Raw genomic sequence first — 26,936 nt, 5'->3', positions numbered from 1 at the left:
ATCATATAGCTGCATCCCTGCTGCCCGACAGAAAAAATCTACGGGCGGAATACGCCAGCGATCGCTATACAGGTGGGGGTGTAGATCAACAGCGCCATCTGTCAAGTAGGTACTCAAGTACTCGATGTCAACATAGAACCAATTTTCCCTCTGTCGTGCCACAGGCAAGACCTACTAAATACGCCGTCCCTAACTGGATTTGTTTTCACAACGAATTGGTGAAGTACACTATTCCAGTTTTAAGCTTTCGCTATGCAGGGGTTTTATCTTCATTTCAAAACTTGAACTCGTTTTGGATAGATTTAATTTTGGCCGACCCTTCCCTTAGACGGAAGTGTTGGTGACGAAGAGAGTACGGACTCTCATTCACTTTTAAATGGCCGACCCTTCCCTTAGACGGAAGTGTGTTTAGGTTTTTGGTAATTTTGCTTAACAAGTTATAGATCTATTTATTTTATATCTCTCCGCCCTTATAGGCCTCTTCGATTAACTTTCCATTTATTATAAACTTATAAAAATTAATTTTTATGTTTGTTTATATGCGACCTTTCCTAATAGTAGGCGGTCCTTACTTGGAACCGAAGTTAATTAACATTGAGCCCGTCATTTCGTATTTACCTTTTAAGAATTTATACTTTTTTAATTTTAATGTTTTTGAAAGAATTTCTTTGATAAGTCTCGTACTGTTTTCAAAGATGAACTAACGTTTAGTTTAGTCTCCGCAGTTGTTGACGTTCAGAACGTTCAACATGCGCTCTATCGTTACGATAGAGAGAGAGTATTTCACGGTTTCACGTTGCAGTAAGAGTAAACCGATTCTAGCGTTTCGTTCATTCTTTCTTAGCTTAAATGGTTTAAATTCTAATAAAGGAACTTTTTATTTGGGAAACCTTTCAGTTTTTTCCTTTAGCAAATAATGTTTTAACGATATATAATTGGGCTCTTCTCTCAGGTTCTAAGTCGAGAGAGAAGAGAGAGAGAGATAGAGACGGAGGGAGAGAGAGGAGAATAAACGTTTCGTTCAAGCGGGTAACGTTGTTCTCGTTTTTTACTCTTCTCCCTAGTCGCTGTAGGGGAAGAAGGTAAAACGTTTCTAGAGTTTTATTCTTGTTCCCAGGCTTTATGCGGTGAGAGATTTTAAACGTAGTTTATTTGATCTAGTGTTTAGTCTCTTTTCCAGCCACTGAATTCTTTATCTTTAATTATGTTTTTCTGTTGCATTGTAAACTGTTTTCGCAATTACTACCTTTTAATGAAGGATAGGATTGCGTGTTTCAGATAGAAATCAGTTAAAGTTTCGATTTCAGTGAAATAAGTGCTAACAGAAAATCAAAAGTGATAAAGTGATATGCGCAAAGTGTTACAGTGTTGCGTTCGAGGGTTCGTCTGTTCGTGCCAGTTGTTCACTTAGTCCGATACCTCTTACAAGCTCCCAAGCCCAGGGGAGAAGTAATGTCGAAGGACTTATGGGTTCCACAGGCCTTGATCGACGAACAGACGTTTCCCTCGGTGGTTTCGGGTGTATCTACACACGTTGCCGACGTGATCGCCCCACCCACACAAAGACGAGAGAGCCCATTTATTCCTCGTCTGCGGAAGAGGTTTCTCGCAGAAACCATGGACCAAATCTTGCAGCTTTTAAGTGCAAGTCGGTCCCTTCCGCGCAAGTCCAACGGCCTAGGTGTAGCCACTGGGTCAGTTCGGACTCGCTGCAGTCATCCGACGACTGCACACCTCCCAAGAGAGGCAAGGTGGTACCGCAACAGGCAGTAACTCCGTCTGTTGCCGCACCAGCTGTTTTAGACCCTCATTCACAACGGACAGTAGCTCCGTTTGTTGCCGTCTTTTATAGACCCTAGTGGTCCATGCTGCAGACTATGCAGTCTCAGCTTGCTTCCTTCATGCAGGAGTATCGTGCTGAGAAGGTTGACACTGCACCTGTTAACCTACAACCTGCCACGGTTGTGCGCTCAGCAGATACTGCGGCTGCCTGCTCCCACACTCCACCTGTGAGAGCTCCACCACCGATGCGCAGTCGACCCTGCCAGACGCATGTTCATGCTGCACCCTCCGTTGACATGCGTGAGCTACCGCATCAGCAGTGGGAAGGTGCTGTAAAGCTGCCGTGTTTTGACGCAATGCGGCATGCTCCGCAACCCACGGCAGTCCCTCCCACGCACCAGCACTCCGCTTTTGTTGTTGCCAGCTCCCACACTCCGACTGCGGAGAAGGTTGACGATGCACCCGTTGGCCTACAGCCTGCCACGGTTGTGCGCCCAGCATGGCTGCCTGCTCCCACACTCTTGTTGTGAGAGCTCCTCCACCCATGCGCAGTCGACCCTGCCAGACGCATGCTGACTCCCACAGACTCACGGAGCACTCCGTTGCCGTGCGTGAGCTACCACAAGCTGCCGTGTTTTGACACGGTGTGTCAGCCTCCGCAACCCACTGTGGTTACCGCCACTCGCCCGCAGCAGACTAGTCAGTCAGGAGTTGAGGCTTCCCCACACAGCTTTGGTTGTTGCCAGCTCACAGACTGTCAAGCAGTTACATGACGTTGCCTTATGGTCTGCTACTATGCACCAGTGCTGTATGTCCTCACGCTCCTGTTGTGGTTGACAGTTCAGTTTTTGACAGTTCACAGACTGTCAAGCAGTTACATAACGTTGCCTTCTGGTCTGCTGCTTATGCACCAGTGAAACCCTCACTGAGATAACCTAGCTTTTCTCGGACATGGTTCCTGTAGATGAGAAAGTGCTGTTCTCCCTCCTTCTGATATTCCCTTGAGGACTCTGTCATTTGGAGAGGAGCCTTAAGCTGCTTAGCCTCCTATGGACTTTAATTAAAGCATAACATGCTTCCAGGGATGGTAAATGGTTCCGCTTCAGTCGCTAATCCCGTCTGTTGCCACACCTGCTCCCATAGACCCTAATGGGCTTTGTTGCAAGACATGCAGTCCAAGCTTAGTCCTTGTTAGAGGATTTTTTACGGAGAAGAACCTTCTAGCCAACAACCTTCCTACCGGTTGGTTGTACGCCCTGTTGACGCTGAGGTATCCTACTCACGTCCGCCAGTTGAGATGGTTCCTCCACCGGTGCGACCCAGTGTGGGTTGCCAGTCGCACGTTGACGTTAAGCAACTCTCGGAGGTGGTTGTGGACGTTCAGTGTGTCACTAGGAAGACGTTCAACAACCAGCAGAGGTGACTTGTTGTGACGCAGTGCGGCAACCTCAGCAACCCGGTAGGGGGTTGTCTGCACAACCCAGACAGTCTAGACAGTTTCGGGTTGTCGCTGTACTTCCTCGCGTCCCCATGGTTGACAGTTCACAGACTGTGCAGCAGTACCATGATCTTGTGTCCGGCTCCGTCACGCATCCACCAGTGCGACCGGATTCAGCGAGTCAGACGTTGCCCACTCCGTTGCCGTTTCCTCATCAGTTTCGGATGAGGAACCCTCTGATGGGGACATGGCTGAACAAGACGATCATCCCCCAGCCATGCTATCCATCCAGAAGATGCTGAAGAAGGAACACGGCCCTGTCAGGCTGTGGATGAGTCTGGTTAGGACACTGTCATCCGTGGTTCAATTGGTGTCTCTTGGAAGACTACACCTCCGTCCTCTTCGGTATCATCTAGCTCTTCACTGGAAAAGGACAAGACGCTAGAAGCGGTCTCGATCCCGGTTTCCGGAAAGATAGTCTGGTCTGACTTGATGAAAGGACTTTATCAACCTTTGAAAGGGTCTTCCCCTGACTGTTCAGACTCCCAACCACGTTCTCTTCTCAGACGCATCGGACGTAGGCTGGGGTGCGTCCTTAGGCGGTAGGGAATGCTCGGGATTATGGAACTCGAGTCAAAGGACAATGCATTTCAACTGCAAGAAGCTTCTGGCAGTACGTCTGACCTGGAAAAGCTTCAGGTCTCTCCTTCAAGGCAAAGTGGTGGAGGTGAACACGGTCAACTCCGTGCTTTGATGTACATCTCCTAGCAAGGAGGGACCTACTCTCTGACATGGTACGAGTTCGCAAGTGACCTCCTCTCCTGTTCAACAGGTCTAGACTTTTCACTAGTAACGAGTTTCATCCAAGGCAACTTGAATGTCTTAGCAGATTGTCTCAGTAGGAAGGGACAATAATTCCAACACATTGGACCCTCCACAAGGATGTATGCAAGAGACTTTGGGTCACCTGGGGCCAGCCAACCATAGATCTCTTCGCAATCTCGATGTCCAAGAGGCTCTCAATACTTTGCTCACCTATCCCGGACCCAGCAGTAGTTCTTATAGATGCCTTTCTACTAGATTGGTCTCATCTAGAGCTATATGCATTCCCTCCGTTCTAGATTGTCAACAAGGTACTGCAGAAGTTCGCCTCTCACGAAGGGACAAAGTTGACTCTAGTTGCTTCCCTCTGGCCTGCGAGAGAATAACTTACCGAGGTACTTCGATGGCTAGTAGACGTTCCCAGAACACTTCCCCTAAGGGTGGACCTGCTACGTCTGCCACGCGTAAAGAAGGTACTCCAAGGCCTCCACGCTCTTCGTCTGACTGCCTTCAGAATATCGAAAGACTCTCGAGAACTAGAGGTTTTTCGAAGGAGGCAACCAGAGCGATTGCTAGAGCAAGGAGAACATCCACCCTTAGAGTCTACCAATCGAAGTGGGAAATCTTCCGAAACTGGTGCAAGTCAGTATCCATATCCTCGACCAGTACCTCTGTAACTCAAATAGCTGACTTCCTCTTATATCTGAGGAAAGAGCGATCTCTTTCAGCTCCCACTATCAAGGATTACAGAAGCATGTTGGCATCAGTCTTCCGTCACAGAGGCTTAGATCTTTCCAACAATAAAGATCTACAGGACCTCCTTAAGTCTTTTGAGACCACGAAGGAGCGTCGTTTGGTTACACCTGGTTGGAATTTAGACGTGGTTCTAAGATTCCTTATGTCAGACAGGTTTGAACCACTTCAATCAGCCTCCCTGAAAGATCTCACCTTTAAGACTCTTTGCCTGATATGCTTAACCACAGCTAAAAGAGTCAGTGAGATTCATGCCTTCAGCAAGAACATCGGATTCTCATCCGAAACGGCTACATGTTCTACATCTTGGTTTTCTAGCCAAACACGAGCTGCCTTCTCGGCCTTGACCAATATCGTTCGATATTCCAAACTTATCGTATGGTTGGAAATGAACTAGAAAGAGTCTTATGTCCTGTAAGAGCTCTTAAGTTCTACTGTATTTTAAAACCTTTACGAGGCCCGTCTGAAGCTTTATGGTGTTCAGTTAAGAATCCATCTTTGCCTATGTCAGAGAATTCTTTTTCCTATTTTATCAGACTGTTAATACGAGAAGCTCATTCCCTTCTGAATGAAGAAGACCAAGCTTGGCTGAAGGTAAGGACACACGAAGTTAGAGCTGTCACAACTTCCGTGGCCTTTAAACTAATAGATCTCTGCAAAATATATTCGACGCAACCTATTGGAAAAGCAAATCAGTGTTCGCGTCTTTTATCTTAAGAATGTCCAGTCTCTTTACGAGAACTGCTACACTCTGGGACCATTCGTAGCAACGAGTGCAGTAGTGGTGGGGGCTCCACCACTACAATTCCCTAATTCCAGAACCTTTTTAATCTTTCTCTTGAAATATTTTTGGGTTGTCCGGAAGGCTAAGAAGCCTTTCGCATCCTACTTGATTTGGCGGGTGGTCAAAATCATTTCTTGAGAAGCGCCTAGATTAGAGGTTTTGATGAGGACCTTTAGTATGGGTTGCAACCCTTCATACTTCAGCTCCTAGGAGTCGCTCAGCATCCTTTGAGGATCGCGAGGCTCAGTAAGGAAGACGTACTTAAAAAGGCAGAGTAATTGTTCAAGTCGTCTTCCTTACCAGGTACTTATTTATTTTATGCTTGTTATTTTGAATAACTGCTAAAATGAAATACGGAATACTTAACTCATAATGTCAACTTGTAATGCTGGTCTCTACCCACCCCCCTGGGTGTGAATCAGCTATATGATCATCGGGTAAGTTTGATATTGAAAAATGTTATTTTCCTTAATAAAATAAATTTTTGAATATACTTACCCGATGATCATAAATTAAAGGACCCACCCTTCCTCCCCAATAGAGAACCAGTGGGACAGAGGAGAAAATTGGTTCTATGTTGACATCGAGTACTTGAGTACCTACTTGACAGATGGCGCTGTTGATGTACACCCCCACCTGTATAGCGATCGCTGGCGTATTCCGCCCGTAGATTTTTTCTGTCGGGCAGCAGGGATGCAGCTATATGATCATCGGGTAAGTATATTCAAAAATTTATTTTACTAAGGAAAATAAAATTTTTTTTAAGTTCTTCATTGTTGAGGGTGCATAGCCTTTGTGGTATTTAAAACTTGCCCCTCATGTTTTGAAGGCTCTTACAGCTTCTCGTCTCGCACACCGGTTGCAATAAGCATAGGGATAGGCTTAATGTAAAGATTCTTCTACATAGTATAAATAATGTTCACGCATATTAACTAATGCTAAGTTAGTCAGTGTAATTCTTTTGTCATAGTTTAAAAGTATAACTATCTTGGTAATAACTACCATAGGAGGTAATCACACACACACACTCTCACTCTCTCTCTCTCTCTCTCTCTCTCTCTCTCTCTCTCTCTCTCTCTTAAGAGTTCTAGGGATGGCTAAGGAGAAAGGGCATTATGTCAAATTTACAAGAATGAGTTTGACTCGTACATCACTGCAATTAAAAGACATAAGTTAACGAAGTGCTATGTAAGGAACACTTTACAACAAAAAGCCAAGCAAAAAAATGAACAGGAGACCAAACAAGAAGCCATTAATGATGAAGTTACCAGGGCTGAAAGTAAACTGGCTACCTTCGTAGCAGAGCACAATATTGCTTTCAATTCCTGTAATCGTTTAATTGACCTAATGAAAGATATATTCCCCGACTCTGCATTAACCCAGAAAATGTCTTTAAAAAATATCGAAGGGCACAAGAATAATTAAGGAAATTGGAAAGATGTCACAGGAAATGATTGTAACAGCTTTGAGGTCCAATAAATTTTCGATCATTTTAGACGAGACCAAAGATATCAGTACAGAAGAAACTTGTGCTGTATTAGCTAACTATTTGGACAAGACCCAAGTAGAGTTAGAAACACGATTGCTTGAGCTACTAACCATATTTAAGCCAGGGAAGATTGAAGAGGAGGGATCAACGGCACAGCATCTATATGATCTTTTAATTACCTTCCTTAATGAGCACCAAATCCCTACAAGACACCCTTCAAATTAAGGAAGGAAAAGATGGAATGGAGCCAAGAAGTAGCCACAAGCATTCTAGTGACGGACGTTCCTTATAAAACCCTTAAGGCCTGCCTTTCACTAACACCAAGACCTCCAGTCCCAGAAAACAAGTCACTCAGAAGGAAGAAAAACCCTGAGACAACGGTCTTGAGACATATCTTGGAAGCAAAAACAAAAGACAAGGATGTCCTAGAGACAAAAAAAGAGCTCCATGCTTCCAACAAAGTCAGACAGGAAACTCCATTCTGTCTACGGAGTCAGCCAGGGACGTCAAGTCCCAGAAAACAAGTCACTCAGAAGGAAGAAAAACCCTGAGACAACGGTCTTGAGACATATCTTGGAAGCAAAAACAAAAGACAAGGATGTCCTAGAGACAAAAAAAGAGCTCCATGCTTCCAACAAAGTCAGACAGGAAACTCCATTCTGTCTACGGAGTCAGCCAGGGACGTCAAGGTCGAAGACTTGGGAAAGAGAAGCTAAAATGCCTCCGCCTTCGCAACACATTCCAGGTACAGTACTGTCCCGACCTAGCTACTTGGCAGGGTAATGCCTGAAGCTCACAAACTCTCATTTCAGATGCTAGGAAAACCAGGAAGAGCCTTTTTTAAAAGGTCCCTCAAAACAGACTCCTCTAATGAACGCCAAGACTCCCTACAGGCGACCAGGGGTGGCGGAACATGCCTCCAAATGGAGTTCGAAAAGAGACAAGAGCAACCTGACTACTTCTGCTCCAACAAGAGAGATTACTACCATAGGGGGAGAGGGCACGAAGGGACAGCGACTCAAGACCCCAAGGTCAGAGTGCTTGGATAGCTTGACCAGTCTCATGACAGGAACAGAGCAGAAGGGGTAGTCGCAATGGATCCCAAAGGCATCGACATGAAAACCAGTGCTACAAAAGGCCACCTGCTCCTCAAGAGACCAAATTAGATCTCAGAGGACAAGAGACAGAAATCTCTGGGAATCTCACCATAACATGAAAGTCAAATCCCAAAAGCACATAAGACACAGAACCCTCTCCAGGAGGAGAAGGACAAAGAAAACTGTAATCTTAGACAAGGAAGGCCAAGAACTCAAAAGAGCTGAAGCCGGGAAACAAGTCTGATAACCAACCAAGCTTGTAACACTTAGTGAGTGGACATGTGTCTGGCTAAAGCCAACTGTCAAAGACTCAGGAAGAAAAATCTTCCCAACGAAAGAACCTCTTGACCTCCAAGGAAGAAGACTAGGAATGATGAGACCCTAGAGGAAATGGGCGGGGGGATGCCGACTGAGAAGAATACCCCTCTCTGACAGACGAACTGAAAAAGGATGGAAAAACGTTACTTCGAGGCCAAAGACTTGAGAAAGGTTGCCCTTACCTCAAAGATAAAGAAGACAGCTCCCACAAGAGACTGGAGGAAAGGCAAAAGCCTGGAGTCCTTTTCCAGTCTAGCAAAAGAGTATCACAACCAACATTCTATGGATCCTGAAAAGAAGCAACAAAAGCCTGACACCGGCCCTCAGAGGGGAAGTGGCGAACAAAACGACTGTTACATATCACCTGCTACTCAAAATTTTGAAGAACTCCTGACCCAGGGTACCACTGAGTAGACATCCTAGTACTGTAAAGACAAACTCGAAATTTTTCGTCAGTCTAAAAACTGTAATGAAATTAATGTCTAAATAATTAACTTCAAAAACGTAAGACTACGGGAGTAAAATCCGGTGTGGGGGAGCAGGGCAAGGAGCCAAAAAGGAATGGCAATTGCAAGGGAATAAAATTGTTGTCCCTTTCAAAAAGCTAATTGAAAAGTTGAAACAAGTGGTACTGCTTTTAATAACCAAGTACAAGCAGTGTAACCTACGGAAAATGGCTGTTGACCGTGCAAAATCCAGGGTGTGAAGCCAAAAAGCCTGAGCTCAAAGTATAAAATACAGTAAAGAAATTTAACACCAAGCAAAGACTTTTTATTCTTTACGAGCCCTTTGCGATGAAAGTACTTATATATATTTAACAAAAATGCTTATTTTCTATCATACCAAGCCTGACACAAGTACACGGGAAGCAAAACAAATGCCTTAAAATTTGCAATTAGTACAATTATGACAGTTGATACTCCTTGCAACTCATCTGGTCTTACAGAAAGGGCAGCTGCTGACCGGATTCAAAGGCGTGATTACAGAATTGTCAGGGATACAGAAAAATTTCTGCCGAGTTACACAAAAAATATCCCATGTTAATGAAAATCCACATGAGGATATCACGTAAAAAAATACAAATAAGATAACTGGTGTTACATATGAACCAATAAGCTGAAGAATGAAGGCTGTCTGGGCTAATAGGAATTAGAAATAAATCAGAGCACTCAAGCTGTTGATAGCCTGAATGCTGTTTACCAACTGTTTTCAAGGCAAGTGGACAGCAGATAGTGTTGCTAAAGCTGGGACAGACTAGGAAGTAGCAAAGTTGCCAATGTGGTTTAAAATTTGACAGTTTTTAGAGATTCAGGGCTAGATAAATTATCCCAAAGGAATGTTTATCAAACTATTTACCAAGGCACTTCCCCCAAGTTTTGGGGATAGCCGACATAGAAAAAAAAATAAGGAGCAAAAGAGGATCTTTGCTCCTCCTAGCCTGTTGAGGAATTCAGCCGAGTTTGGTTGGTACTCCCACCCTCCGCCATTATCCACCACAAATGAAGTTCAAATATGCTGAATCCCACACTGCTGTTACCTCAGCGTGAAGGAAGCAGCAGGGCCTACCGGAACTGTGTCACAATCGTTTGCCATTCCTATTTCTAGCATGCTCCCTTATCTCTCTCACATCTATCCTCCTATCATCCAGAGCTTTCTTCACTCCATCCATCCACCCAAACCTTGGCCTTCCTCTTGTACTTTTTCCATCAACTCTTGCATTCATCACCTTCTTCAGTAGACAGCCACTTTCCATTATTTCTACATGGCTAACCCACCTCGACACATTCATATCCAATCTAGCTTCTAAATAATTTCTTACACCAGTTCTCACTCTCACTACTTCATTCTTAACATCCTACCAGCCATAATCCTCACACACTTCATCTCGAACACATTCAATTTCTCTCTCTCCTTCACAACTCCGATCCATACATCACAATTGGTACAATCTCTTTATCATATACTGTAGAACTCTCTTTACATTCAATCCTAACCCTCTCTCCATTCTTTACCACTCCTTTCACTGACCCCAACACTTTACATCCTTCATTCACTCTCTGACATACATCTGCTTCCATTCCACCACTTGCTGCAACAACAGATCCCAAGTACTTAAATTGTTCTACTTCCTCAAGTAACTCTCCATTTAACATTACATTTAACCTAGCACCACTCTCTCCTCTCGTGCATCTCATAACCTTACTCTTACCCAAATTAACTCTCAACTTCCTTCTCTCACATAACCTTCCAAATTGTCACTAATCAACCAGGCTTCTCCTCAGAGTCTGCAACCAGTATAGTATCATTCGCAAACAACTGATTTACCTCCCACTCATGATCACTTTCGTCTATAAGTTTCAATTCTAAAAAAGGAATTAATTTTAGTTTGCCATACTTTTCTCATTCTGTCCATTTTCACATCAATATGTAACAAAATTTAAAATTTTACTAAGCATTAGGAGAAAAGATTGATATTATCTCTGTCTTTTAGAAACCAAATTTTGAATTAGGGCAAATTGAATGGATTTGATAGGTGGTAAAGAATGAGTCGTAAGTAAAAGAATTTGTTAAAAAGGAAACTGATATTTCAAATATACATGTAGTCTGTGGTAAAGATGACAGCACAGTATATAATAAAAACTATGATATGTGCAAAGTCAAACCTTCAGAAAATATCAATAAATGTTTTCATTAGTTGAAACAAAATTTTCAGTGGAATAAGGGCAGACTCCTAAATGTGATTTGTATGTAGGATATGATTTCATAAACATGAAAGGTTTATATTTTTATGCAACAGAGACGTTCTAAATGACAATTATTGAGTTTATAATTACCGGTAACTCTTTGAATATTATGGGAACGCAAAATTTCATGTATGTGTGACAGGAATATAGAAATCCACAGTAACTCATTTCTACTGACTGGATGCAAAATCTGTAATCATCTGCCTTCCATTTTTTAGAACCATTACTTTAAATATACAGTATCCAAATTCCATACATTTATCCAATAGTTTCATGAACACATTCTCTCACATATAAAAATAGGTTTGATTGATTGATTCAAAATGACAAAATAAATTTAAGTTTTAAAACAATTTATACATGTTGAATTCATCATTTCTATAAAACTTATATCATATAAACCTCTACTATACTTCCACAGCTTGTAAAATGTTTGTAGCTTTACAACAAGGGATAAAAAATTGCAAGATTGATCATAAAACAATTTCAAGATCTCTAACGTGTGATAATAGCTTCAAAATTAAAGAATTCCTTTCACATATTGGTCACTTCATAAGCACATTCACCTACGAATCCTGTGATGAGATTACAGTACTGTACATACAGTAATTGTTCATTAACCATCAAAGAGATTAGGAAGAAATAATCATATATTACAAAAGAATTTCGATATACAGCATAAAACTAAAGCCCAGGATGCTTACAAAAAGTTTTAGTGAAACAAATCTTGAACAAATTCAAGGATAAAATAGTTTGTACTTGCAATATATAACAATTATTACCTTACTCATCCTGAATTATTTAACTTTGTACCTAAAGTACTGTATTAATTACTGAATAGATATCAATTAAGATACTTTACAGTAATATACAGAAATAGCAAATACTTCATACTCATAGCAATTGTTAGAAGTGACACAAATGAACAAGAATATTTTACATCTTAATACCTAAAAATAAACTTCTCTATTCATAACAGGAATGGGCAGTTTATCAGCAACAAGCTGTAAAATTTCGGGTGTCTTTTTTCTCCAGTTATGAATGAGCTTTGAAGAAGCACACCAATGTTCTCCATGATGAGGATCTGCAGCAACGCATCTCTTTTTAACTTCCTGTTGCTGGTCTTCAGTTCCAAACAAAATCTCCATTTTGTAATACCATGCCCATGCATCTCCCAAGTCTGGATCAATTTTTACAGTTTTGTTAAACCATTCTCGCGCCTTGTTTTTCTTTCCGTCCATCCAAAACATCTTGGCTACTGCTAAAACTACATGGGCATCATCCTGGCATCTTTTCAGAGCATCAACACTCCGACTTTTTCTCTGTGCTGGATCCTCGAGAAAGATGGCTTGTGCCCAAAGTACACCTGACGTAGGACACTCTTGTAAAGCACGTGCCATAAGAGATCGACTTACTTCTCGTTGGTTTGCCCTTAGCTCCAAACGGATAGCCATTAACCAAAGTTCATCATTCATTGGATTTCGAACCCTCGATTTCTCTAAGGTTGCACGGGCTGTAACTAACCTACCTTGACGTTCTTCTAATGAGCATAATAAACGCCAGAGGGGTATTGATGACTGACATCGTTTCACAGCTTCTCTATACACTTCCCAAGCTTCGTCCACCTTACCTTGCTGCTCTAAAATTTGACCTTTCATCATCCAGAGTTTTGCAAAGTCACCTGACTCCTTTAAGCCTTCATCTAATAAATTTATGGCTACATCCAAATTACCAAGAGCCCACTCCAAATGAGCGGATTTCATCATAACTTTAGGTGTAGCTGTTTGAGAACGGGCCTTTGCCAAAAGGCGCCTAGCTCGTTCATATTCATTATTTTCAGATTCAAGCTTTACTGCAGCCAACCAAATTTCTTCAGAATTAGGATTTGCTTTAAAAGCAAGAGCAAGAATTGAACGAGCTGCTGGTACATCACCTGCCAGCCATTTTGACTTTGCACCCATAAGCCAAAGGGTCTCTTCTTGTGGGCAATGTGTTACAGCTTGCTGTAAAAGTGTCTCTAGAGACTCTCTAGTACCATTACTTCGTTCAAAATGAGCTGCAGCGAGCCATACAGATTTCTTTTTGGGAAATATAGAAAGTGCGTGACTATAGATAGCTCGGGCACATTCAAATGCTCCCTGAGTGGCACAGCTGTCAGCATCTTCCATCCAAATATGTTTACGATCTTCATCCTCGACTCCATAACCAATAATATTCTTAATTATAGACTGACAAGTGAGGACAGCACCAGCATGTTCAGCCTCCATTGCATCTTTAATCCAAAAATCACGGTTGATATCCACCATGTTTGCCTGAAGAGTGGAAATAGCACGTTCTATGATTTTACCAACTAAGGTATTATTACCATTAGCTTCTTCTAATTTTGCTGCAGTGATCCATATTTGACGATCTTTAGGATTATTCTCTCGTGCCTTATTCAGAACTTTCCTAGAATTTTCATATTTTTCTAAACGGGCAAGGGCTAGCCACAAGTCAACAGAAGTGGGACAGCACTCCACTGCACGACTCAGGAGAATTTTTGCATCTTCTTCCTCTTCTAGTTCTACAGCTAATTTCCATAACAATTCAGAATTTGGAATCTGTTCCAGAGCTTTGCGATAAACTCTCTTTTTTGCTTTAAGTTCCAACTCTAAATCTGCAGCTTTGATCCATATCCTAGGAGAGTGAGGAAGAGTCTGTACAGCCTGAGCGATAACAGCACGGGCCATGTCCGGAGGCTGCAATCTAGCAGCTTCTAACCACAGGTCCTCCGATTTGGGGCACATTTCACACCCTTTCATGATGAGGTTACGCGCTGACTGAATCTTCCCAGTAACTTCTTCTAAACGTGCTGAAGCAATCCATGCAGGGGGATGATTTGGATTTGTCTCCCTGACAGATTTAAGAAGCAATCTGGCCTTTTTAACATCATTGATATCACCTCCATACTGAGGTATCATACTCTGGAGGTCAGTTAAATATCCTTTTGGATCAACCACAGTTTGTCCTCCTACAGCATCTGATACTTGATTTAATCTCATCCCCATCAAGGTGTTACGAGCCTGTCCAATTTTTCTCAAATCCAGGTCACCACTAGGAGTCAACATGCCAGGAGTAGAAGTACCAGGCATCATGGAAGCAAGTCCAGATCCAGGGTCAATAGTGGTTACGTTTTCTCCTCCCAAATTATGAGACAGCACACTATCTGGCAAAGGTGTAAACCTCTCAGCTCTGGGATTACGTTGTTTCCTGTTCCTTGCATCACCAACTTCAGGTATTGTACTCCACTCATTCTCAGAAACATGCGCTAGCTCTCGCTTAAGATCACTAAACATTTGCTGAATCTTTGGCCTCTCCTGACGATAGTTCTCCAATTCTGCTTTCAAGCGCTGCTCACGATATTCACGCCTCTTCTCATCCATTCTTTTGTCAATCTCATCGTAAATAGCATCTGCCTCTTCGTCATCTTTGTCATATGGATCTTTACTACATAGTGATCCTCCATATCCATTAAACTGTAAACAAAACAAGAGAAAAAATAGATTAAAACAAAAATAAATGGATGATTCTAAAATAATATACTACATATCTTCAAAATAATATACTGCACATGTCTTCTCTTACACTGGATTATATTTGAGGTTATGAAAAAATGACAAAAACTGATAAATAATTGTACTGCAAACTAAATAAAAACTGTCCTTTCAAGCTCCATAATATAACTTAAAACCACAAATTTTAAAGTAATTTATATTTTCCTAACTGTACAAACCTGCTCCCTTTAATAGGAGTATAACTTCAGTAAAGCTGAAACAGCCAATTAACTTTTAACAAGGTAAAAAGTTGGTTGCCGGGAGGCAAGTAAGCCCCACCAACCAGAGAAGCAGAGCAACCCTCACTTCGACCTTTCTACTAGGGGGTGGGGGGGAGTTGAGGCAGGTTGTGAAACTTAACAGGTCTGAAGGCTGTATAAATAGAAAAAAAAAAAAAATTTAAAATTTTGTGATTTGTTCCTACCCGTAATACAAACTCTTGACCTTTAACAAAAGAACTAGCCTTAGGAGGGAGGAAGTTCCTAGGACCAAACCTGACCTAATAATCAAGGAGTGAAAGTAAAATTTCCTGTCAACCCTGTAACATCCATGTATAGGGATGCAGATGGAGTTAGGGTAGGCTATTATCAATAGGTAAGTCAATGAGGAATCTATATCCATAGGATATAATAAGACCTGCATCTAGCGTCCGTTTCAGCAACATAACGGCACGACTGCTGGATCCCCAAGAGAAGGGAAGAAGGAAAAATTCCATTCTAGAATCCCATCACTACCACTATCCAGATGTGATGCTACTTGTTCTGAAAGGGAGCGGGGCTTGCTACACCATCTGTTGAATGGCTACCACTGGTCCTTGGGAAAAGGTATCCGGGAACCGGTGGGTATTTTCCATTTCCAGACTTTGGCCTTCACGACCTGCACCACAGACAGATTCTTCGGCAAGGCCACTGTGAAACTTCTTAGGTTAATCTTGAATTGAAGCTTCGTAAGTTGAATTACTGTACTTTACCAAAGTTATCAAATAAATCTTTAAAATCACATAAATAAAGCCATAAAACAGTCTCTTAGAAAATGCTGGTATGGAAATGCTCCATGAGGGTGATTGATTCACTGAAATTAATTAGAAATGTGCAGAATAAAGTTTACACCGAGTGCAAATACAAAAGAATCAATATGAAATTTGGAGGGAAGTTCCTTGAGACTTTCTTGATGTTCTTGATGGGCAGACATACTGCTAATGCCCCCTCATAGCCATTAGGGGGCTCCGGCGAGGTAGGCAGGACTTCAGTTGGTCACTTTCTTCTGGGTGGTTCAACTCTGGCATCTCAGGCTAGAGGGTGCTCATTTCCCTTCGGCATCTCAGGCTATTCCTCTCCAGCATCTTGGGCTAGAGGGCGGCATCTGCGGCCATGGGTACAGCATACCTAATGCTGTGTGTGACAGTTGAAGCTGCAGGAGGGCGCCTGACCCCGCGGTGGTAGAGGGTCAGATTTAGAGGCTGGATCCTCTGGGTCCGGAAGACAGAACTGGACAAGGATGATTTGCTCTCTCCCACCTCCTTTTATACAAAGCGTGATGGGTGTTAATACAAAATGGCGGCTTACTCATGGTCATGTGTCATTTCTTCTGATGACTTTGAGTCACCAGAAAAGAATTCTGCTGCTGTTTCCGAGCAGACTTCAGCACTTTGCTTCTCTTAATCTGCCTACAAGTCTAGTTCTTTGTTCAAGGGAACGACTATTTACAAAAACTTGAAGCAACATTCTACCTCTAGCGTGACTCTCTTAAAAACTCCTTGCATGTTCATAAAATCAACATATTTTGTTTGTGTTTCTTTTAATTAATGACTTAAACCTATGAAACCATTTTTTTTTATCAACGAAATAACTCAGTCTAGATATCTATGAATCAACTCATTTTCTGACGCCATGGTTCAGCCGATACTCTTGATTTCTTGTGCCCTCACTCTCGATGGTTCGTCTCCATGCACATCATCCGGGGTATAGAAATGTCTGACGGTTTCCCCAAAGAAGATGGTGCTCTTGGAGATTGGTCTATTAACCTTTATAGAGCTTAGAAACAGTTTCTGATGCTCAGGTCTGAAGCACCGAGTTCTTATGAGGTAATGTCTCAATGCCCTCACGGGACAAAACAGCAGATCATCTCTATCGCTAGTTGCTTCTTTAAGGGAGGTGATAAAAGTCTCGAACCTAGGTTCTTGAATTGATAGGTTACAAGTTTTTGCCATGAACTGTGGGATGAAAGAAAACAAAACCTCCTTCCATCTCTTAGTAAGACCAATGGCATACGAAATGTCATGTAACTCTCAGGCTCTCTTTGCCGAGGCTAGGGCATGGGGGAATACAGCTATCAGTGTCATGTTGCGATCTGATGCCTCCTTGAGAGGTTCGTTTGACAGTCTTTTGAGAACTCTGAGGACCTTCATGTCATCCCATTCCTGCGGTTGGAGTTCCTGTGGAGGGCAAGACTGTTTGAAGCTCCTCATGAACTTTGACAGTTCCTACAAGGTGGAAAGGTCTAAGCCCATCAGGCTCAGTATTTGACTCAGGGCCGAGTGACAGCGCTTTACTGTAGCTGCTTCTCCCTGCGAAGAAAGACAAGAAAATCAGCTATTACTTGAAAGAGGCTCTGAACAGAGAAATATCTCGTCTATGACACCAATTGCAGATGATAGTCCGGAGGCTGGATGTCTCCTTCAAAGGAGTGTTGTTAGGCAGAACAGGCCTTACTGGTCTTTGCTGATGCAAATCATGAGGGCAACGTAATCAATTTCTCTCTACAATCCCTGGCATGAGAAGGGATCTTCTAAAGTGTTCTCGTGGCCGCTAGGCTCAAGTGTGCTTATTGTCAGATCACGATAATTGGGAGCACGTTCTTGGAGAATTTGTTTGCGAGAAGCGCCACTTACGAGATTTGCGTTGTAATCAGCGAGTCAGTGATCACTGCTCCTTACGAGACTTGGGAGGGTGAGCTTTCTGTTTCGTAGCAAATGTGACTTCCTACCTCCTGGTGAATGAGAGGCAGAAGTATGAGACTTCTTGTCCAAAATGGGAAAGCTCGGGATCTTGCTCATGGAGAACGAGACTGAGATGATGGTGTTGATTGTACCCATGGAGGCCCGGACTGAGTGGCTTGGTAGTGAGGTCACGATATAGAAGGTCTTCAACTTACAAGAATAATAGGTTGTAAGTCAAATTTAGTTAAATTTTGGCCTAGGGTAGGCCTAACCAGAATCTCATGCCCATGAGATTTCCACCTACAAAAGTCAACAAATAGTATGGTTTCATATGATATAAATATCGGGTTATGACAAATGTCATTTGGCTTATTGTATTAAATATAATATTGTTTTGTTACAGTATTTTTATATCTTATTTTTGTTATTTTCAGTTGGATTTTTGTTTGTATGTTTGGATGTTTGTAAATCGAATGTTGTAAGTTGAGGACCTCTGTAGATTTTCACGAGGTGAATGAGCAGGACAGGTGATTCTGGGGGATTAAAAGAGTTGGCAGAGACAATTCAAATTCAGTAACAAAGATATTGTACTATAAATGTACACATTACTATTCAGACCACAACTAGAATACGGAATCCACTTCTAGGCTCCAAGTATTACAAATAATATAGATAGGCTGGAAGTATTTCAAACTCAGGCCAACAAACTAGTTCCAACAAAAAGAAAATTTGGATATGTATGGAGAATGGAACGTTTAAACTTATTTGATGATTGGAGTTAGTACTTTCATCCACTCAGGACATTATCACACTCAACAATGAGAATACATATACAAAGACATCGTATTTATACAGGAGAAGGGGATCCAACCGCTGTCAGTTTCTTAATAATTCCGGAGAAGTCAGATTTTAGATAAAAGGATAATACTGGATTAACGGAAAACAAACCTGGGCTTAGATTCAAATTTCTACCTTGAGTACAGGAGATTAAAAATGATTCAACAATATTCCTTTGGAAATAGTCATTTACATGAATTACTTTTTCTGCCTTTGACCAACCAATTCTGTGACTTGACTCTAACCAGTGGGATGCAAAGGCATTATTAAGGGAACCCCTGGAGACGGCCACCTGATGCTGTTTTAATCTGACTGGGATACTTTTGGATGTTTGGCCGACATAGAATAAGTTACACTCTGAACAAGGAATGCTATATATTACATTATTATCATTTCCAGAACTATTCTTAATTAACATGTTTTATAATGTACAATTATATTTAAACACTATATCAATGTCTAGTTTTTTCGAAAGTGGTATAACATCTAAAAAACAAACATGAAATGGCAAACAAAGTATATTATTAATTGTTTCCTTCCTCTCTAATTGGACACTATAAAATGTTTTCTTAGCCTTATTCATACATTTTTCTAAGAAATATTTGGGATAGCAAAGATCTGTTGCAATTTTTTCTATTTTAGTGAACTCGTCCTCAATGTAATCTGGGCTACAAATTCTAAATACCCTAAGGTAAATAGAAGAAAAAACTGAATGTTTTATATTTTTAGAATGACCGGAGTAAAAATGTACATGTGAAAAATTATTTGTAGGCTTTCTATATATGGAAAACTTGAATTTATCTGTTTCTCTAACTATTAAAACGTCTAAAAATGGGATACGGTTATTTTCTTCATTTTCTAAAGTGAATTTTATTGATGGTATTAATGAATTAATGATTGAAACAAAACCCTCAAGATTAAAATTTTCTTCTAAAATACCTAGAACATCAACATATCGATACCAAACAATTTGGGAAGACCACACTGAAGGAATTAATCTAGATTAAAAAAACCTCCATATATATGTTGGATAAAAGTGGGGACAAAGGATTACCCATAGCCATACCAAAAACTTGTTCATAATAATCTCCATTAAAACTAAATTTACACTTTTTAATGCACAAACAAATGAGTTCAATAATAGTATGGGTTGATAAAGGTAAATCATAAGCATCTAAAATACTCGACAGGAAATACAATAAGTTATAAACCGGCACTTTGGTAAACAATGAAGTTACATCAAAACTTACTAATTTATGTCTAGACGTAAGGTTAACTTTTTGTAATTTTTCGCAAAGATCAACAATTACAAAAAGTTAACCTTACGTCTAGACATAGATTATCCAGTATTATCCTTTTATCTAAAATCTGACTTCTCCGGAATTATTAAGAAACTGACAGCGGTTGGATCCCCTTCTCTTGTATAAATACGATGTCTTTGTATATGTATTCTCATTGTTGAGTGTGATAATGTCCTGGGTGGATGAAAGTACTAACTTTTCATTCTTCCTTTCATGGCTATAATACATTTTATATTCATCACGTGTCAGCTTTCGTGATTTCTACACATGTACATATATATATATATATATATATATATATATATATATATATATATATATGTGTGTGTGTGTGTGTGTGTGTATATATATATATATATATATATATATATATATATATATATATATATAAGATTTATTGATTGCACATGTTTTCTTCTTCCATGATAGTATACAAGAGTTTCGATGAATCAGGTAGTCGATCTCTCTGTCACTAGGCTAATAGACTAGTGGCTTTAGTATACTTTCACACATCTCCCCGGTTACCTTTATGTATAAGGAAGACTGCACTTGGAGGGGTCATGAGATCCCCTTCTCCCTGTAGTCTAGCGACTAGTCTTTGTGCTTGCAGACCCTAGGCTGAAGTACATTGAATATTCTTTGGTCTAGGATAGACAAGCATGGGAATTCTGTTTCTCTTATAGTTTGGGACGGCTTGATGATGCAGGTCCCATTACTGTATTAGTCCACCCTAGGCTGGAGAATGTACTCTCCTTACGCCTGGAATGGTGCTGATGCTGAAACAGAGTTCCCTTGTTAGCGTGACAAGGACGGCATGCGCCGGCCCCTCTCACACCTTACACAGGACCCTTTCCCTGTCTCTTCTGTCCTTTGGTAATGGCCTAGCAATCACACCTGTGTCCGCTGCCCTACAATCTCACCGAGTGCCGGCGGGTTGTAGGGCCGGCTCAGTCTTCAGTCTGTTAAGCCTAGCAGTTCAGCTTTCCTCTCAGCACATGATGTTCTGGGATGGCTTTTACATACTGGCTGGAGACCCCCTTTTGCTTTAGAGTGTTCTTCAGTCCTCCCTTGGACTGCCATCCGTTGCCCTTGTCCGACTGATAAAGGCAGGGCTGCGGATGGGTGGAAGCCTGATCATGGTATGTTCTCCCCTTCCATTCGAACCCTCATTCCAGAGGAAGGCAGTCTCAGGGTGGCTATGCTGCCACCCTTTCATCTTCCTTCACTCATTACTTTTTCTCTCTCTATGGCTAGTGCTGGCAACTACGTTGACTGCCGGCCACTGACCCTGCCAGCAGAAGGCAGGTAGAGTTTGTGGTCCGACAGCCATTAATTCAACGTCACATCTGACTCTACCGGCGAGAGCCGGCAGTGTATACTCTGGGTCACCACTCAGTCACATTGTATGATGGCTGGGTTGGTGTGCCTTTAGTCGGTGGCCGGCGGATTGCCGGCAGGCCAGAGGGTCGTCGATGATTCGGAGGGCCACGGGCTACGCATAGCTTCCACCACTACCCAGTCACCCTGAATGATAACTGGGATGGTATGCCTTCGGTCGGCGGCCCGCCGGCAGTCCGGTGGACCGTCGATATGCTGACGGATTGCTAGCCATATAGATACGAATTATTGTGCCAGTTGAATTATCTCCAAGTACTAGCCTGGCCGGTAATGCCTATTGTATAGGAATATACAATAGCCAGTACATCTGTAGTATTGAAACATACCGCAGACAGAAAACTAAGGTATATGACTATACAGTAGATAAGTTTTCCAACATACTCTGTGCATCCATGCACAGTCTCTTGTTGAGACCTACCTGAATTGGGGACTGAACCCCCCCCCCCTTTTCTTTACGCTGATTGTTCATCAGCCCCCTTAATTCTCATTACTGTATTAATTCTTTGGAAATGGATGTTGTTTACACTACTCTACCCATATTGACTAGAATCTTTCATTGGGCCCCTAACAGAGGGTGCCCTAGAATTAATAGCGAGGAAGGTCGCAGCAATTGGCTGGGCAGGATTCACACGTATGTGTCTTTCCTGAGCCATGCTCTGCCCTAGGGCATCTGCAGATGCTGTTATACCTAGGCCTCGCCTTGAGATCCCGAGCATCCAGCTGTCGGTTGATTCAGACGTCTCGGATGCAATGAAGGACATCCACATAAAGGATGATAGGATGTCAGAGGTGTCAGAGGACACCGAGAAGGACCTTTTGGCTGAAGGTCAGGAAGAGGAGTCTACGGGGGCTCTTGAGTCGGAGGAGGAGGATGTCGCATCACTCTCCGTGTCATCGGTTCCTGCCCCAGAACCCGGACTCTCTACATCGTCCACTCCATTGCCTACAAAGCCGGACGATACCATGGCTGACATTCAGGCAATGATGGCGATCTTCGACGAGGAGATCAAACAGAGGGATGCAGATCTCAAGAAGGAGATCCTTCGCATGATGCTTCACCGAGAATCTCAAAAGAGACTCAACGTCAAGGAGCTTCCCTCCTGCTCCGAGATCAATCCATGGAAGCATGCCGAGTACATGCCCATTACCAACGACAAGATTGTTATCTCGGACAAGCTGGGTGCCGTCCCCGTCGAAGACGTGGAATTCTGGCCCAGCTTCGAATCCTACCCGGACTGCTTTGTTCGTCTTAAGACGGAACCCGTTTCCAAGGAGGAAACAGAGCCTAAGGAGGTCATAGTATTTGACCATTCTAAGGCTCAGGCTTTGTTCACTGGCTGCCTGAAGGACAGGGGCTACACCAATTTCAAGGTGCCGGCCCTCAGCAAGAAACATCCATCCTTTCTTGCATCCAATACTATGGTCTTCCCCTTTGCGGAGAAGTCCTTCAAGGCAGTACTGAAGGCAGTGGAGGCGGGGAAACCTTGCCCTACACTGGAAGAGTGTAGGCCCCTCTCCCTAGCCCTACCACCTGACGACAAGGACTGGAAGGACATTCAGCTAACCTTCTCAGTCGGGAAGTTGGAGGCTGACATCGCTGGACACCAGTTCAGCGAGAACCTCCCCAAGCTATCCGAGTTTCTCCTCCGTAGAGAACAGGATACGAAGGAGAGACTGGCTGCTTCTCTCTCCCTCCAAGTGACCATGGAGACAATGCCCGGCAAACAGAGGACACCAGACATGTTCAAGGTCCTAGCCTAGACACATTTGGCGACCCTGACGAAAGACTTCTACAGCTTCGACAGGGCACGACGGGCGTGTAGAGAATTTGTGTTCTCGTCAGCAACAATCAAACACGAACCTAGGAAGCTGATTTCCTCCAACATATGGGGGAAAGATCTCTTCCCCACTGACTTGGTCAAGGAGATCGTTGACAAGGCCGCCACGGAGAATAGAAACCTTCTCCAAAAGTGGGGCATGTCAGGGAAGAGGAAATCTTCTCCGGATGAGGGTCCCCAACCGAAGAAGAAGTCCAAAAGACCAAGGCTCCCACCTCGCCCGCGACCGCAACGCCACAGCTGGTAGCGCAAGTCCAACCCACCTTCCAACTGGTACCCCAGCAGGTGGTGACTCAATCATCAGCCTTTACTCCCACCTACGAGAGGCAGACCGCTACTTTTCGTGCTAGAGGTAGAGGCTCAGGGAGAGACTCCTCTAGACGTCCCTCCAGAGGGAGAGGAGGAAGGGGGGCAAGCGGTCGAGGAGGCAAGAACTTCAGAAATCAGAAGCAATGAGTTGCTTCCGGTAGGAGGAAGACTCCGTCTCTTCCGGGATCGTTGGACCTTCGATCCCTGGGCTCACAGCATCATCAAGAACGGACTAGGCTGGAGCTGGAGGACAGCACCACCAGCATTTCTTCAATTTTTCCAACAATCCACCCCCGTTCTGGAAGAATACGTCCAAGTACTCGAGCAAACGAGTGATCAAGAGGGCAATGTCCATCAAGTTTCAAGGAAGACTATTCTGTGTTCCCAAGAAAGACTCCGACGAACTCAGAGTCATTCTGGATTTGTCCCCTCTCAACAAGTTCATCGAGAACAACAAGTTCAAGATGCTAACTCTTCAACAAATAAGGGCCCTATTGCCCAAAAAGGCATACTGTACACAGTCTCCATAGACATGGCGGATGCCTATTGGCACATTCCGATGAATCGCCAGATCTCCTCCTACCTAGGATTCAGGCTTCGAAAAAGAAAGTACGCTTTCAGAGCCATGCCCTTCGGACTAAACATAGCCCCAAGGATCTTCACGAAGCTTGCAGACACAATTGTTCAACAACTACGCCTACAAGGCGTCCAGGTGGTGGCTTACCTGGACGATTGGCTGGTGTGGGCAGCATCGGAAGCGGAATGCCTGCAAGCTTCCACAAAAGTGATCCAATTCCTGGAACATCTAGGATTCAAGATCAACAGCAAAAAGTCTCGACTATCTCCAGCTCAGAAGTTCCAATGGCTAGGCATACATTGGGACCTTCGGTCACATTGCCTCTCCATTCCATTAAGGAAGAGGAGGGAAATAGCGAGGTCCGTCAAGTGACTCCTCAAATCCAAATGGATTTCAAGACGGCAACAGGAGCGGGTGCTCGGCTCCCTCCAGTTTGCCTCGGTGACAGACCCAGTGCTGAGAGCACAGCTAAAAGATGCATCAGGAGTCTGGAGAAGATACGCATCAAACGCTCGAAGAGATCTTAGAAGACCACTACCGTCTCGACTACTATCACTTCTCAAGCCATGGTCGGAGGCCAAGAAGTTCAAGAGGTCAATACCTCTACAACTGCCTCCGCCCTCAGTCATCATCCACACGGACGCATCGCTGGAAGGATGGGGGGGGGGGGGGGCACTCCCATCAGCGCAAGACTCAAGGAACTTGGTCCTCCCAGTTCAAGATGTTTCACATCATCTTGGAGGCCATGGCAGTCTTCCTCACATTGAAGAAATTGTCCCCTCGTCCCTCAGCCCACGTGCGACTGACTCTGGACAGCGATGTGGTGGTCAGATGTCTGAATCGTCAAGGCTCAAGATCGCCTCAACTCAACCAAGTGATGTTGGCCATCTTCCGACTAGCGGAAAAGAAGAGATGGCACTTGTCAGCAGTTCACCTTCAAGGGTTCCGCAATGTGACAGCAGACGCTCTATCCAGGATAGCTCCGATAGAGTCAGAATGGTCCCTAGAAGCAGACTCATTCTCCTTCATTTCACATCAAGTCCCGGAACTGCAGATCGACCTCTTCGCAACGAGCGACAACAAGAAACTTCCTCGATACATGGCCCCGTACGAGGACCCTCGAGTGGATGCAGTGGTCGCCATGTCCTTGGACTGGAACAGATGGGCCAGGATTTACCTGTTCCCTCCACCCAACCTTCTGTTAAAGGTCCTCAACAAGATGAGATCCTTTCAAGGAACAGCAGCCCTAGTGGCTCCCAAGTGGCCCCGGAGCAACTGGTTCCCCCTGATTCTTGAATTACAACCGAAGATGATTCCCCTGCCGGACCCAGTTCTGTCTCAACAAGTTCAGAAGTTGACTGTCTTCGCTTCATCACAGAAAACCAGACCTTCATCTCATGATTTTCTCTCCCTAGCCGTAAAGAAAAGGTTTGGAATCTAGAAGGAAAGCTTAGACTTCTTGAAGGAATATACAGTAAGTCGAAATCTACCAGAAGGCAATATGAGTCATCTTGGAAGAAATGGGTGGCCTTTGTCAAGGCAAAGAATCCGAAGGAAATCTCAATGGATTTCTGCTTGTCTTTCTTCATTCACCTTCATGGACAAGGTTTAGCAGCCAACACGATCTCTACGTGTAAATCTGCCCCTGACAAGACCCTTACTGTATGCCTTCCACATAGACTTGTCTAACGAAATCTTTAATAAGGTGCCGAAGGTCCGAGACCCATTTCATGGTCTCTCGATAAGGTGCTACTCTTTGCATCAGGTTTGGACAATGAGACTTGCCCTCTGAAAGATTTGACTCAGAAAGTTATTTTCTTGTTGGTCTAGCCTCAGGGGCTAGAGTTAGTGAAATTGTGGCATTATCTAGGGAAGAGGGCCACACCCAATTCGCTGACACGGGCGAGCTCACCCTCTTTCCTGACCCAACGTTTCTCGCCAAGAACGAGTTACCCACTAAGAGATGGGGTCCCTGGAGAATCTTCCCTATGAAGGAATATATCTCTCTGTGTCCAGTGGAGATTCTAAACATCTATCTTCGCAGAACTTCAGACTTCGGAGGAGTTCAACTCTTTAAAGGAGAAACATCGGGTTCAAACCTGTCACTTAAACAACTAAGGGCGAAGATCACATACTTCATTCGCAGAGCGGATCCTGACAGTACACCCGCAGGTCATGATCCCAGGAAGGTCGCCTCTTCCCTGAATTTTTTCCAGCTAATGGACTTTGAGAGTCTTCACTCGTTTACAGGATGGAAGTCATCCAGGGTGTTCTTTAAACACTATGCGAAGCAAGTGCAGGAAGTGAAGAGATTCGTGGCAGCAGCAGGTAGTGTACTAAAACCTGCTGCTTAGTGCTGCGAGGAACAGTGAATTATATGGAACACTAATTCCAAGGGTGTCTATGTTGGCACTAGTGCACAACATAGTAGTGAATTGTCCTCATGGTGACAATACGGACTGTTCTAATATCCTGAGGTGATATAACATAGACTGAACACTAGTGCCGCGTGTTTATTACACGAGTGTAAATTGAGACATTCTCAGAATTGACGTGTGTGGTGGCAAGTTTTCCTTTTCAGGTATCACAAACACTTCTGTTTATGCCATTGTGTCTATGTAATTTAAATGATTTTAATTGCAAATTTACATCATATTACATGTATGCTCATCCTTACTCATTAATTATAAATAAATGTATAACAGTTTTGTGCGTCTTATTTTGCCCTAAACATTATAATAAAGCCTATGTGTGAGCATTTATTCTACCCTTTATTCTGCATGATGTACTTGAACAATAATATTACCTTTGTTCCTACGCTTATGCAAACCCTTTTCAGCTAGATGTAACTTGTTTCGACACTTGATGCAAACTCGGGCTACTGACATGCATTGAGACCTGCATGTCTCCTTTGACCG

At 43.1% G+C, this 26,936-nt stretch overlaps 1 protein-coding gene across 1 annotated transcript in view; it reads right to left on the bottom strand.

The window, feature by feature from the left end:
• Positions 1–11,256: 11,256 nt before the first annotated feature.
• Positions 11,257–26,936, bottom strand: part of Prp6 (pre-mRNA processing factor 6) — a 120,666-nt gene continuing 104,986 nt past the window's right edge. The window contains exon 3 of the mRNA XM_068383228.1: positions 11,257–14,742. Coding sequence (XP_068239329.1) covers positions 12,178–14,742 — 2,565 coding nt within the window. The 3' untranslated portion in view covers positions 11,257–12,177. The remainder of the gene's footprint in view (positions 14,743–26,936) is intronic.

Source organism: Palaemon carinicauda, chromosome 11 (genome assembly GCF_036898095.1).
Source record: "Palaemon carinicauda isolate YSFRI2023 chromosome 11, ASM3689809v2, whole genome shotgun sequence".
Taxonomy (NCBI): Eukaryota; Metazoa; Arthropoda; class Malacostraca; order Decapoda; family Palaemonidae; genus Palaemon; species Palaemon carinicauda.
The sequence above is the reverse complement of the archived record's forward strand: the minus strand, read 5'-3'. Positions and strand labels throughout refer to the sequence as shown.